The sequence below is a fragment of the Hyla sarda genome, chromosome 4 (assembly GCF_029499605.1).
Source record: "Hyla sarda isolate aHylSar1 chromosome 4, aHylSar1.hap1, whole genome shotgun sequence".
NCBI classification, from domain to species: domain Eukaryota; kingdom Metazoa; phylum Chordata; class Amphibia; order Anura; family Hylidae; genus Hyla; species Hyla sarda.
The window spans coordinates 9,866,511-9,879,551 of record NC_079192.1 but is presented as its reverse complement, the minus strand read 5'-3'; the positions used below and the strand labels follow the sequence as shown (position 1 = coordinate 9,879,551).

At 41.6% G+C, this 13,041-nt stretch overlaps 1 protein-coding gene across 1 annotated transcript; it reads right to left on the bottom strand.

Annotated features, from left to right (window-relative positions):
- Positions 1-4,252: 4,252 nt before the first annotated feature.
- On the bottom strand, positions 4,253-11,850 carry LOC130367235 (olfactory receptor 11A1-like). Its single transcript, XM_056569639.1, has 4 exons — positions 11,773-11,850; positions 11,575-11,676; positions 7,618-7,689; positions 4,253-5,173 (listed from the first exon to the last, which is right to left on the bottom strand). The coding sequence occupies exons 1-4, from the start codon at positions 11,848-11,850 to the stop codon at positions 4,253-4,255; spliced, it is 1,173 nt and encodes a 390-aa protein (XP_056425614.1).
- Between the last annotated feature and the right edge of the window lie 1,191 nt (positions 11,851-13,041).

Below are 13,041 nucleotides of genomic sequence, written 5' to 3'. Positions count from 1 at the left end.
CTCTGCAAAATGAAAGAAGCGATCTGATTGGTTGCTATGGGCAACTCAGCTGCTTTTCCAGGAAAGTAAAGTTTAACTGTAACACTCTGTTCCACCCTGGGACTCAAACCTGTGGTGGTCTCCCATCCACTGTGCTGCCAGAGACAGTCCTGCTTATCTTACTGTTTTACATGCCCTGAGATCCCCATAGGCCACAATGGGCCTATTGGTTTCAATGGGCAAAAAATCACAGAGTTAATGCACTAGTCATAGTTCCCTATACCATTAACCCCTTAAGGACCAAGGACGTACCGGTATGTCCTTGGTCTTGCTCTCCTGATATAACGCGGGGTTACACATGGTGAAGCCGGGACCCGCCTCTAATAGCGCGCAGCGCCAATCGTGGCGCCGTGCACTATTAACCCTTTAGCCACGCGCTCAGAGCTGAGCCGCGCTGCTAAAAGCGAAAGTTGCCGGCTAGCTCAGTCGGACTGTTCGTGATAGCCGCGGCAAAATCGCGGCATCCCGAACGGCTTACAGGACAGCGGGAGGGCCCCTACCTGCCTCCTCGCTGTCCGATCGCCGAATGACTGCTCAGTGCCTGAGATCCAGGCATGAGCAGTCATGCAGCAGAATCGTCGATCACTGGTTTTCTATGAGAAACCAGTGATCAATGATGAAGATCAGTGTGTGCAGTGTTATAGGTCCCTATGGGACCTATAACACTGCAAAAAAAAAAGTGGAAAAAAAAAGTGAATAAAGATCATTTAACTCCTCCCCTATTAAAAGTTTGAATCACCCCCCTTTTCCAATAAAAAAGTCCAGTCCGATTAATAAGTCCTATCAATGCAAAAATGGTACCGTTAAAAACTTCAGATCACGGACAGGTTTTGATAAATCTTCCCCAATATTCGCGAATTTGCGCAAAAACGAATATAACAAATATGCAAATTTCGTGAATATATGACGAATATTCGTCCACATATTCGCAAAATATCGCAAATTCGAATATGGCCTATGCCGCTCACCACTAGTCTCCATCACTTGCTCCTGAGCTGCTAGGACCAGAAGGCCTGCTGACATCCTCATCCTTAAACTCATCCCCACCACTCCTGTCAGCAAGAACTTTTGATGTGTGATTGTGGCCTTCTTGTTCCCCCTTAGCACATCCGGCATGATGCCTTACAGTATCCCCACTACACCTACCACCACCAGTCCCACTAGTGCTATGCTTGTCCACTATTTCCCCCTCCATCACCTCTGACCATGACACAAATCCTCCTCATGGCTCGTGCTATCCACCTGCATAGCAGTAGGGTGGGGGAACCAAGACGTACAGGCAGAAGCAGAATGTCTAACATTGTCTAACAGAATGTCTAATGAACATTTCCACTGCGCCATGTGACTATAGACGAAGAGGAATCTACTGATAGCTGGCTCAGCGTCATATCGTCACACTCTTCCTCCTCCTCCTTAGAAGACCCCTGACTCACCCAGTGCAGAAAAGCCTTACTCTCCTGTGTGTCATGCTTTTTGTAGGCCCCAAAAATGAATCACTATGTTTCCTAGCATATTAGCATGATGTCGACCATTTTGTCTATGTTCTAAATAGACCACAGTATTCTACAAAAGTGCCAGTCTGGGAGAAGAATTATTGTTGTCTATTTAGATATTTATGGCTTTTTAGAAAAGACCTGGTGGAAAGGTCTCAAGTATAGACTTTGAGAATGAGTCTTTGTTAATGGCTAGTTTGCCAGTATTGTGAATGTTATTGTAACTAACAATCAATTATCAAGCTAAGACAGACAGAGAGATTCACACGTCTGTGTGAAAGAGACCTCCATGGGACTCTTATCTCTCCAATAAATTTGAATGTCTTGTTGGTGACTCTATGTCTGGAGAAACCATGGTTTTATTACTTATATGTGTCACACCTATTAATATAGTGCTCCATACGTCAATTTTGGAATGTGGGTTTAAGACCAGCTATTGATAGTTAACCCTTAATGGTAATGATGCTAATTGCTTAGGCAATAGCACCCCCTAGTGTATGGGTAGTTGACATTACACTGACAGGAAAGGCATTATGGGTGATATGCTCAATGCATTCTGGGTATTATAGTGATGTAATAGTCATTACCATATGTACACACCCAACCTACATTCATAGGGGAATTCCAATTTAGGAGGGTGTGTCTAACTAATTAAAAAGTCTGGTAAACCAGATGTTAGGAACTGTGCTGTAGTCTGTAGAGAACACACAAAGACACAGGAAAGAGGTCCAACAGGTGGAATGGCCATGTGAGATGACAGCAGGACAAACTGATCACAAAGTACCAGACCAATAGCTATCCATGACAATGAGATGGACTGCTCAATTTTCCTAAGAGCCGAAGTGAGGTTCCTACATAGACTTGGTAAGAGACAAAAAAAAAATTGTATTCCATTTAATTAAGACTAATTGGGATAATGTGGATGGAATTATACCATTTAGATTGGCAAATAATTATTTTATTTAATTAATTAATTAACTTATCTCCATATTGAGATTATAGTTTTAGGATATTGGGAGACTTCATTCTACCTGCAGAAGAATCAAGACTCATACTCTTTTAAAGCATGAAATAATTGCTTAGACATATTTATAGAATTCCTACTCACCAAACTAAGTGTTATAAGTATATTTCCCATACAGGAAACTTGTTTCAAGTTCTTCCTTCTAAAATATAGTCTAGCGAGATCATAAAACTCCGCTATTTGTCTTAATAGTCTTACCAAGATCATGTTAAATAGTCCAGAATGGTGTCTAAGTATATTATAGTTCTTCCATGTTTATATCCTTATGGATTTGCTCATTCTTGGAGTCATGTGATTTGTAGTTGGTTAGAAGGGGACAGGGAGTGTATTTAGCATTCCATATTGATATGTCTATAATTAGATATTGCTCATCTTGATATCATGAGGTTGCTCTGGACGCAGTGATATGTAACCTTTTTCTTATGTGATATTCCTAACCTAGTAGCTTTTGTTTCATTGTAACAAGTTACTTACTACTCACATGTATTGTTCCACTATAGGTAGTCAATTAACAATCTTGTACTGTTTACTAATATCTAATTGATATTTATTTGCATATATCATTGTGTTTAATACTCATTTATGTTTATAACCTTAAAACCGATAAATCTGCATACTTTATAATACCCGTTTATATTGTATATTGCAAAACTACATCCTTAAGTGTTAATGTCATCCCGTCATAAAAATAACTTGTTAATATCTGAGGAAATAGTCGGACTCAGATGGGAATTGTATTGATTGGCTTTGTCTACAATTCACTAGGTCATAATTTTTATATTTTTAATAATTTTCATAATTTTAAATTTTTCATAATTAATATTTTTATGACCATAATTCATAATTGAGTTATTACCGCACGACATGTGAGACCATAAAATCTTTGGCAGTCATTGAGAACTTGGGATAGTGAGAATGGCCAGCCCCCAGCTGCTGCTACTGCCACCAGTCAATTGGCTGCTGTTGCTGCTACATGTACTAATGCTGGCACCGTCACGAACATTTTTACTGGCAGAGGGTCTTCTGTCATCTACCACTTTCCAACATTTCCTTTACCATACACAATTTTTGAGTTTTGCTTGATCTTTTTGGGGCAATTTTTAACTAACCTTCTAGCCAACTTTAACTTTCAATGCTTTGAACTGCATTGTTGTCTTTTAACGAGGTACAAGGCACGTTTAACCGGTTGCTGTCTAAGGATGAGCCGGCTCATCCTGAGATGGCAACCGTTGTATGGCGCGGGCTCCCGACTCGAGCCCGTGCCATAACGGCCGGTCCCCAGCTGATTCCTGTAGCTGGGGGCCAGCATTCATAGCCTTCATGCGGCGATTGCCGGGGCCGGCCATTAACCCTTTAGATCGCCGCTGTCACAGCGGCGTCCAAAGTGACATTTAAACCATCCCTGGTGGTCCAATGGGGTGGATCGCCACCCCGACCGCAGCGCGATCGTGGGGGCAATCCACTGCTGAGGTAGCCGCAGGGCTTACCTCTCCTCCTATGCCGGCTGCTGCGCTGTGAATGATAAAGCGCAAAGACAAGGGTGTGTGTATTGAAGACGCAAGGGTGTGTAATGAAGAGACAGGGGTGTGTAATGAAGAAGCCATCTGTGTCTGGAAGGTGGGCAAGATACCTTGGGGAGTTCATGCTTGTTGGTGGATCAAATGAAAGTGAAGGTGTGTCTTTTCTATGATCAAAATCAGAGACCAAGTTTCATTTTACGAAAAGCTTCTTTAAAGTCTTTGTTCCTCAGAGTGTATACAATGGGATTAAGCAGGGGGGTCACCATAGTATACATCAAAGACAAGAACTTATTAAGGATCAGGGATCGTCCTTTTGTTGGAAACATGTAAGAAATGATCAATGTCCCATAAAATATGGAAACTACAGTGAGGTGGGAGCTACAAGTGGTGAAGGCTTTCTGTCTTCCAGTAATGGACGGGATCTTCAGAATGGTGATGGCAATGTACACATAGGACAGCACAATTACTATAAAAGGTACCATGAGAACTAAGATTCCTATGATAAGAATCTGCTCATGAATGATGGATGTATCCGAGCAGAAGAGCTGCACTAGTGGTTCTAAGTCACAGTAGAAATGGTCGATAACATTCCGTCCACAGAAATGAAAACTTAAGATAGAAATGACATCAATCAACATCACCATCATACCAATCAACCATATCACAACTACTGAGGTCACACAGAACACATGGTTCATTACGGAGTGATAATGGAGGGGGTGACAGATGGCCAGATACCGATCATAAGACATCAGTGACAGGAGAAGACACTCTGAGCACTCTGATAGGGCAAAGATACAAAACTGGAGGATGCAGCCAATAAAAGACACCGAGCCTCCTCCATAGAGTACAGTGTGAAGGAGAGTGGGCAAAATATCTGTAGTCACCAAAATGTCACACAATGAGAGCTGTGTAATAAAGAGGTACATGGGAGACTGAAGAGATTTACTGGCTAAAAAGAAGACCAGGATAAGAAGGTTTCCTGTGATGGTCCCACAATATATAAGGACAAATAGTGAGAAGAACAAAATCGGAAAGCTTTGAAGATCTGAAAATCCAAGAAGGATGATGGAGGTGACATTATTTCCCAATATCATCTGGGGGAAAGATATGGAAAGGATCAATCATTGTAATATGTGAAGCTTTACCCTCATTGTGAAGAATATTGAAAAAATTTTCTTAAACTGTGAAGAATCCCTCCTTTTATCACTGTTCTACACATAAACAATTAATGCCGAGTATATTTATCCAGGTTCATAAGACATCATTGAATACTAATCTTCTTAAGGGGGGACTCTGGTGGAAAAATCATTTTTTTTAAATCAACTGGTGCCAGAAAGTTGAACAGATTTGTAAATTAATTCTATTTAAAAATCTTATTTCTTTTTTTGTAGTACAGTAATAGAAAAATGTGTAAACTTTGGGATCATTTTAATCATATTTATGGACATTTATCAACGGGTTTAGTCAGGTTTTCTTTACTATAATTGTCGCAAAATTGTCGTAACTGCGACTACGCAATTTTTCGTGCAACATTTTGACTGGAAAGCGAGAAAAGCAAGTTTTCCAAAAATTAACTATGTAGTAATAATTTTAAAATGGACTACGGGTAGTCAGGTATTTATTAACTGCGACAGTCGCAACTGCGCAAAAAAAAGTCGCAACAGGGTTAAAAATTGACTAAATTTACTCCAGCTCAAACATGGAGCAGAAAAAGCTACAACCAAAGTAAAAAAGGAAAAATTGCTTACGTGAAAGAAAATTATCAACAGGCTGAAACCAGTTGATAAATAAGTCACACATAAGCAAAAAGAAAGTAAAGAAAAAATTACTAAAAAAGGAATACATAAGCAAACATTGATAAATGTCCCTCATTGACCCACAGAATAGAAATGTCAGTTTTGCCACTGCGTGAAAACAAACCCTCCAAAAGTTGCAAAATTAAGGTTTTAATTACATTTTCCAACACATATATATAATATTTTTGTTGCTTTCACCATACATTTAATGGTACAATGAGTGATGTCATTACAAAATTACAATTGGTACAATTTACAATTTGTACAATTTACAAAGAGTAAAAATGTCTGTGGAAAACATTGTTTTTTTTTTGTTTGTTTTTTTAAATCAACTGGTGCCAGAAAGTTAAACAGATTTGTAAATTATTTCTATATAAAAATCCTAATCCTTCCAGTACTTATTAGCTGCTGTATGCTCCAAAGGAAGTTGTATAGTTCTTTCCAGTCTGACCACAGTGCTCTCTGCTGACACCTCTGTCCGTGTCAGGAACTGTCCAAAGTAGGAGAGGTTTGCTATAAGGAATTTTTTCTGCTCTGGACAGTTTCTGCAGAGAGCACTGTGGTCAGACAAAAGAACTATACAACTTCCTTTGGAGCATACAGCAGCTGAATAATACTGGAAGGGTTAATATGTTTTAATAGAAGTAATTTATAAATCTGTTTAACTTTCTGGCACCAGTTGATTGTTCTCTACTGGAGTACACCTTTAAGTTAAAACACAAACATAGTCTACATAAATGATTCTCTCCCTCCCCATATTCGTATGAACACATACAACTAGATTAAGGGTTTACCTGTAACATCTCACATTCAAGCTAATATTTTACTTATTTTACATAATTCTTTTGATCTATTAATATCGTCAATGACAAAAAGAAGAAAAGTGGACAAAATACCTCCTGGTGACCACTACTAACCATCTTTTGACCAGATTTTACCACATAGATAAGCAATGTGCCTTAGTTCTCGTTCCCAACTGTATCAGCACCAATATCAATATTAGAGTTGGGCTGTTCATAATATTTGTACATATTTCCGTTTCTGTCATTACATAATTTACTATTAAAGGGGTACTCCGCTGCTAGACATGTTATTCCCTATTTAAAGGATAGGGTATAACATGTCTGATCGCGGGGGTCCGGCCGCTGAGGACTCCCACGATCTCTGCCACGGCACCCCAGTTATCTGGTGCACAGACCGAACTCTGCTCTGTGCCGGATGACTGGTGAACACAGCCACCATGCCCCCTCCATTCATGTCTATAGGAGGAGGCGTGTTGGCTGTTATAAATGGAGGGGGCATGGCGTGACATCACAGTCACAGAAGCCCTAGGCTTTGGTGACAGTAGAGCTGCAGTGCTGGCCTGGAGATTGTGTGTGTGTGTGTGTGGGGGGGGGGGGGGTTGTCCGCCGGGATAGGGAATAACATGTCTAGGGGCAGAAAATAACTCCTTAAACATATGATGCATTCCAGGTCCTTAAAAAAATATTCAAAAAATCTGATGGAGCAGATCACCATGCAGTTGGAGCAGCCTGTTCTGATAACATGACCCAGAAACCATTGACTCTGCGCTGTCTGTAGGTTGGTGCTCACCTTAGCTTTATCTCTGCTGTTCAGAACATTCATATGTGTTGAAGATGGATTCCTGTGTATTCTATGAGTGAAATGTATCACATGATGTTCGTAAAGAGCTTTGTGCAGCCGGATAAGTTGTCAGACATCATTGGTGTTGCCATCATTACACGATCATTTATACTTTCCTCTGTAGCATGCTCTAGGCCACAGAGATCCCCAAAGGACTCCCCTGTGCGGACCTGAAATACAAAACAATTAACTAAATTGAGATTATTTATTTCTTAATTCTTGGTTTAAAACATAATTAGATGTGAAAACATGGGAAGATGTCAAAGATGAAGAAAAAAAAAATGGAAGCGGAAAACTTTAGACGCTGTGAATTAGTTTAGTGTTGGTCCAAAGCTGCATTAGGGTACAAGGCCAAGAGAGTGACCTGATCTCTGACTATCTCTGTACATCTGTCTGCTACTCTCCACATAGGTCTCCATATATATACCTTCTGTAATAATACACTAAAGTATCACATACAAGTGATAATCAGCCCACCCCTTTGCCTCCTCCGCGACTTGGACAGAGACAACTCCACTCCCTTAGCAAAATCCAATGTAATGGAAGAGACGTCCAGCGCAGGCTCCATACAAAATTCAGCCTTAGGATGCAGACAGGGACAATGTACAAGACGTGTTTCGGCCACGGTATGCAGCCTTAGGCTGCATACCACAGCCAAAACAAGTCTTGTACATTGTCTATGTCTGCAGCATAAGGATGCATACCGCATCTGAAACGCATCTTTAAATAAAGAATTTTGTTTAGAGCCTGCGCTTGACTTCTCTTCCTTTACATTGAATGCACTAAAGTAATACCTCCCCCACCCCTACACACACAAACACCATCTTCGCCAGTGTAGGTCTGCCTGCCTACAAGAGTGACTTTGATTCTCTTTTCTTGAATGATAAACATTACACAGAAGAGACAAGGGAAATAAACATCAGGTGTCACTTATGGGCAGGGAACAGTGAAGCCCTAACTCACCCACATCTGCTGATCCTACCTATTGCCTCTCTGCCTTAAGTGATGGATCGACAACCATGATGAAAATCCCTCACTGCTAAGTGCTGGGGTAGTGTTGTCAAAATAATGAAATACAAAGACAGATGGGTTGGGAACAGCTGGAGGCACACAAACTAACAGAGATACAATAAGACACACACGGTCAAATCTAGCCGAGGTCAGTACCAGGAAATAGCACAGTACAGTAATGCAGAGCATGAGAAAAGTCAAGGGAAAAGCCAAAGATAAAAAAAAGCAGGTATCCAGGAAGCAGGAGGTGTCAGCTAAGGTATAACCTTTTATGGACACTGGATTGATCTCTGCTCCTTAGCTTATATAGGCAGGTGATCAGGGATACACCTTCCTTATAGGTAGACAAGCTGAAAACCACAATCAGACGATACAGATGAGTTCCCAGCAGCTCCAGCCCAACTAGAGTCATTTAACTCTTCGTGTAGTGCCAGAGCCAGACATTACATCCTCCCTCCCTCCTACAGCCTCCCGATCTGATGCTGTGCTCATAAAATACATTTTCCTTTGCCGCCTCTGTGGCCACCACCTAGATCTCCCAGAAAATGAGTGGCATTGAATAGTATCACCAACTATCTCCATAGGGCATACAGTAAACAGTTGTGCATAGAGCATTGCTTTTTACTGTGTAGGAGCTGAGGTTCCTCTGAAAATGATAGCAGTCTCTGCTGTGTTTGGTGTTCGCACCTTAAGAGCAATGGGTACACCAGCTTGTGGAGCACATTCAGCTTCTGTGCTGAACCAATGGCTATACGGCTAAGGGCCCAGTTTGTATTGCATACTGGATGCCTCTTGTGCTGTAAAAAAGGGTTAAGTGGTATTGAATGCCTATCTCAGTATGTTTTCTCCTATTGACAGGATAGAGTACAGTATGGTGATTGTTGGGGGGGCCAACTGCTGAGACCCTTACTGATCACCTTGATTCACATAATCAGTGTTGGTCCGAGCTGTGTGAAGCCCACTGATCAGCTCGTTATCACCCCAGAAAAGACTACACCAGGGATAGATAAGTATAATATTGTTTTTGTTTTTTAACATATGCTTAAACATCTTTTGTGGTCGGTGCTCATACGTATAGCAAGCCTACCTAACTGAACCTCTAACTAAACTCCTACTCCCTACTAAATCCTGTAACCTATCTAGGCAGTTAGAGTTGTGCGATATACTGCCGCGTAGGAGTACACCTGAAAAATAGAGGGCACACACTGATGAGTAATGATAGTCATGGAGTGAGAATTATATTGTGGGAGGGTTGAGTGGGATGTGACGAACCCGCCGCGTCAGGAACAGGTAAGGCCGCGGGTTCTTATAGGGAATCCCCGCCCCCTCCCACAAATGCAGGCTAATTAATTAGCCTTTATACTTGTGGTCGGTGCTCATTAGTATGGCGAGCCTACCTAACTGAACCTCTAACTAAACTCCTACTCCCTACTAAATCCTGTAACCTATCTAGGCAGTTAGAGTTGTGCGATATACTGCCGCGTAGGAGTACACCTGAAAAATAGAGGGCACACACTGATGAGTAATGATAGTCATGGAGTGAGAATTATATTGTGGGAGGGTTGAGTGGGATGTGACGAACCCGCCGCGTCAGGAACAGGTAAGGCCGCGGGTTCTTATAGGGAATCCCCGCCCCCTCCCACAAATGCAGGCTAATTAATTAGCCTTTATACTTGTGGTCGGTGCTCATTAGTATGGCGAGCCTACCTAACTGAACCTCTAACTAAACTCCTACTCCCTACTAAATCCTGTAACCTATCTAGGCAGTAGAGTTGTGCGATATACTGCAGCGTAGGAGTACACCTTAAAAATAGAGGGAAAAAAAACAGAATCAGAACAAAGTGCTATTAATATGCGAAACAACCACGTCACCAATGACTGGAATGCATTGTGCAATACTGACTATGGAATTGGGGTATAGTGCATGTAGTACTGAATTCCCAGCACCCAGATTTCTTAACAACATATGGTGGCCCACCGTGATGTGACATCTGTACAGCAGCCCCAATGCTTAGAGAATGACTGGATATAATGGCCGGATCACTACAAATCATTTGACAAGAATACGTACATGTCTGACAAACAACGTAGTAGTGAGTGCCGCCCCCCTAAAGAATAGCTGCGGCTGATCCCGTTGGGTCCTAAACATGCGGAAGCAAAGCTTGCCAACTCGAGCTGAGCATCACTCGTGGGACTTGGGATAATGATGATAACCTGACTGGACAATGACATTCTACTGCTATGCGATTTCCAAGCATAAAACCTGCATCCTAACGAAATTAAGGTAACTACGGCCATGCACCTACATGTAATTGCCCTAAACCTTAGGAAACCTCGACAAATTCAAGAACAGCGTGGCTTCTAATGTTAAGCTATCCTGATGTCCTAATAGGGAATCACCTAAAGCGCCAGCTGACCAACTAACTAAGCCAGCTGCCAGGGCTGATGGCTTGAGGGTTTGCTAACCTCCCTCTTTGCGCAGACTTCAGAGCAGATTCGATGGCCTGGGACACCCTGTCAGAGCAAGACAACGTGATATTATGCTGGATACAAGACAGATATACTTTGATAGTATTATGCTAGGTGCAAAGAAGAGTGGCAAAACCCGATGAATGCAAATAGGAATAAAATGGCGAGTGATGGGACTCTAATGTAAAATATCATGTGAGTATTCCAGGCTGCGTGTTGGAAGCTCACTGTGAGCTGTAGACGTGGAAAGACTCAGTGAACAACCCTATGTCTGTATGCACACCTTAAAGTGCCAACAATGTGTATACACAAATGACTACCTAATCGCCAACCTAAACCTGTGTGAGGTTATCACTGTAACCAACCCGTGGATGTGTCCTGCAATGAAACCACTTATGCAGCAAACGTGACAATGAAACTCAACCAACATGTGATTACCATCATCGTCAACCTAAATCAACCCAACCACCCAGAATCAAGCTACATCCCTTTATGCACGACAAAAATGTACACTCATGGACACATAGTGACGTTGCCGCCAACCTGAAGACGTGTCAGGTTTTAACTGAACCAACCTGTAGACGTGACCGGCCGAAATAAATGAAAAGTTCGACCAAATCTGTAACTAATAGTATGACCGTCAACCTGAACCAAAACAGGTTGTAACCATGATAGACCTATAGGCAAAGCAATTAACAATGAATATATAAACTATCCCTGTGGCCTAACCCAACTGCTGAATAAACAATGTATACAAAGATGATGTCACCAACCTGAAGTCGTGTCAGGTTGCATCCGGACTGAGCTGTAGACGTGACTGGTCTAGCCGAATTAAAAGCTTCAACCAACATGTATGACTACTAGTATTGACGTAAACCTAAAGTTGAGACAGGTTGTTACCATGATTGACCTATAGATGTGTCAATTCAAAATGGAAAAGTAAAGCTATATCCCTGTGCATAGCCCAAAAGCTGAATAACACAACGTATATGATGACATTGTCAACAACCTGAAGACGTGTCAGGTTGTATCCCGACTGATCTGTAAACATGACTGGTCTAGTCGAATTTAAAGCTGAAACAAGTTGTAACCATGCTAGACCTGTCAACTTGGCAAGTAATAAACCGAACCCCAGCTATTCACGTATGCACAACTCAATATTTACAAAAATTGGTAACTCACCGGATTATCCGTGCACAGATTCGCCCAATGCCATAAAAACCTGCGCAGTGTCAAAAACATGGGTGTATGGTCTAAACACCATAACATAGCACAGCAAGACATCATGAAACGCGTGTGCCTAATAAACCTATGAATGTGTACCGAACAATCTAAATGTATGTCTAGCATGACTATTTGACCCATATGCTGACCATGACAGTATGAACGAGGGCCCGGCATGACCTTCAAGGCTATATGTACCTCACTAACACCCCGACCGCATGCTCAAACAACCCACGACCGTATACACAGACAAACTATATAGGCATATGTACAAAACTTCAAGTGTGTGCACCGGCAAACTGAATGAATGGCTAGAGTAAACTGTATGAGTAAGCATATGCACTGAACAAACTATATGAGCAGATGCACAGAGCAACTTTTCCACACATATGCCCAGTACAAGTATATAATTGCATAAAGCATTGATGTATAATACAACACATGGATTTATACATACGATGTCTGTCCTACTGTACAACAACTGGAAAGTACTGATCTGAAGCGAAATTCCCCTTTTTTTTTTTATAGCGGCCATGGCAGGTATAATGGGTATACACTGCCTACGTGTCGCGTTATTGTTGTTCTGAAGACGTTTCAGTAGCAACAACTATGCAATATAACGCCCTGCAGACGTGGCAGGCATAATGGGTATACACCGCCTATGTGTCGGGATATTGTTGTTCTAAAGGCGTGTCAGTAACAACAAATATGCAATGTATTCTCCTGCAGACGTGGCAGGTATAATGGGTATACACCACCTATGTGTCTTGTTATTGTTGTTCTGAAGACGTATCAGTAACAACAACTATGCAATGTAC

What these genes read in the sequence shown, in the direction of transcription:
- LOC130367235 (XM_056569639.1), bottom strand. Translation starts at nt 11,850, where the DNA reads ATGTTGGTTGAAGCTTTTAATTCGGCTAGACCAGTCACGTCTACAGCT. An exon ending in GCAACCTGACACGACTTCAG is followed by an intron (nt 11,677 to 11,772) that starts GTTGGTGACATC and finishes CTTTGCCTATAG; the next exon opens with GTCTATCATGGTTACAACCT. An exon ending in AGGAAAGTATAAATGATCGT is followed by an intron (nt 5,174 to 7,617) that starts GTAATGATGGCA and finishes TCTTTCCCCCAG; the next exon opens with ATGATATTGGGAAATAATGT.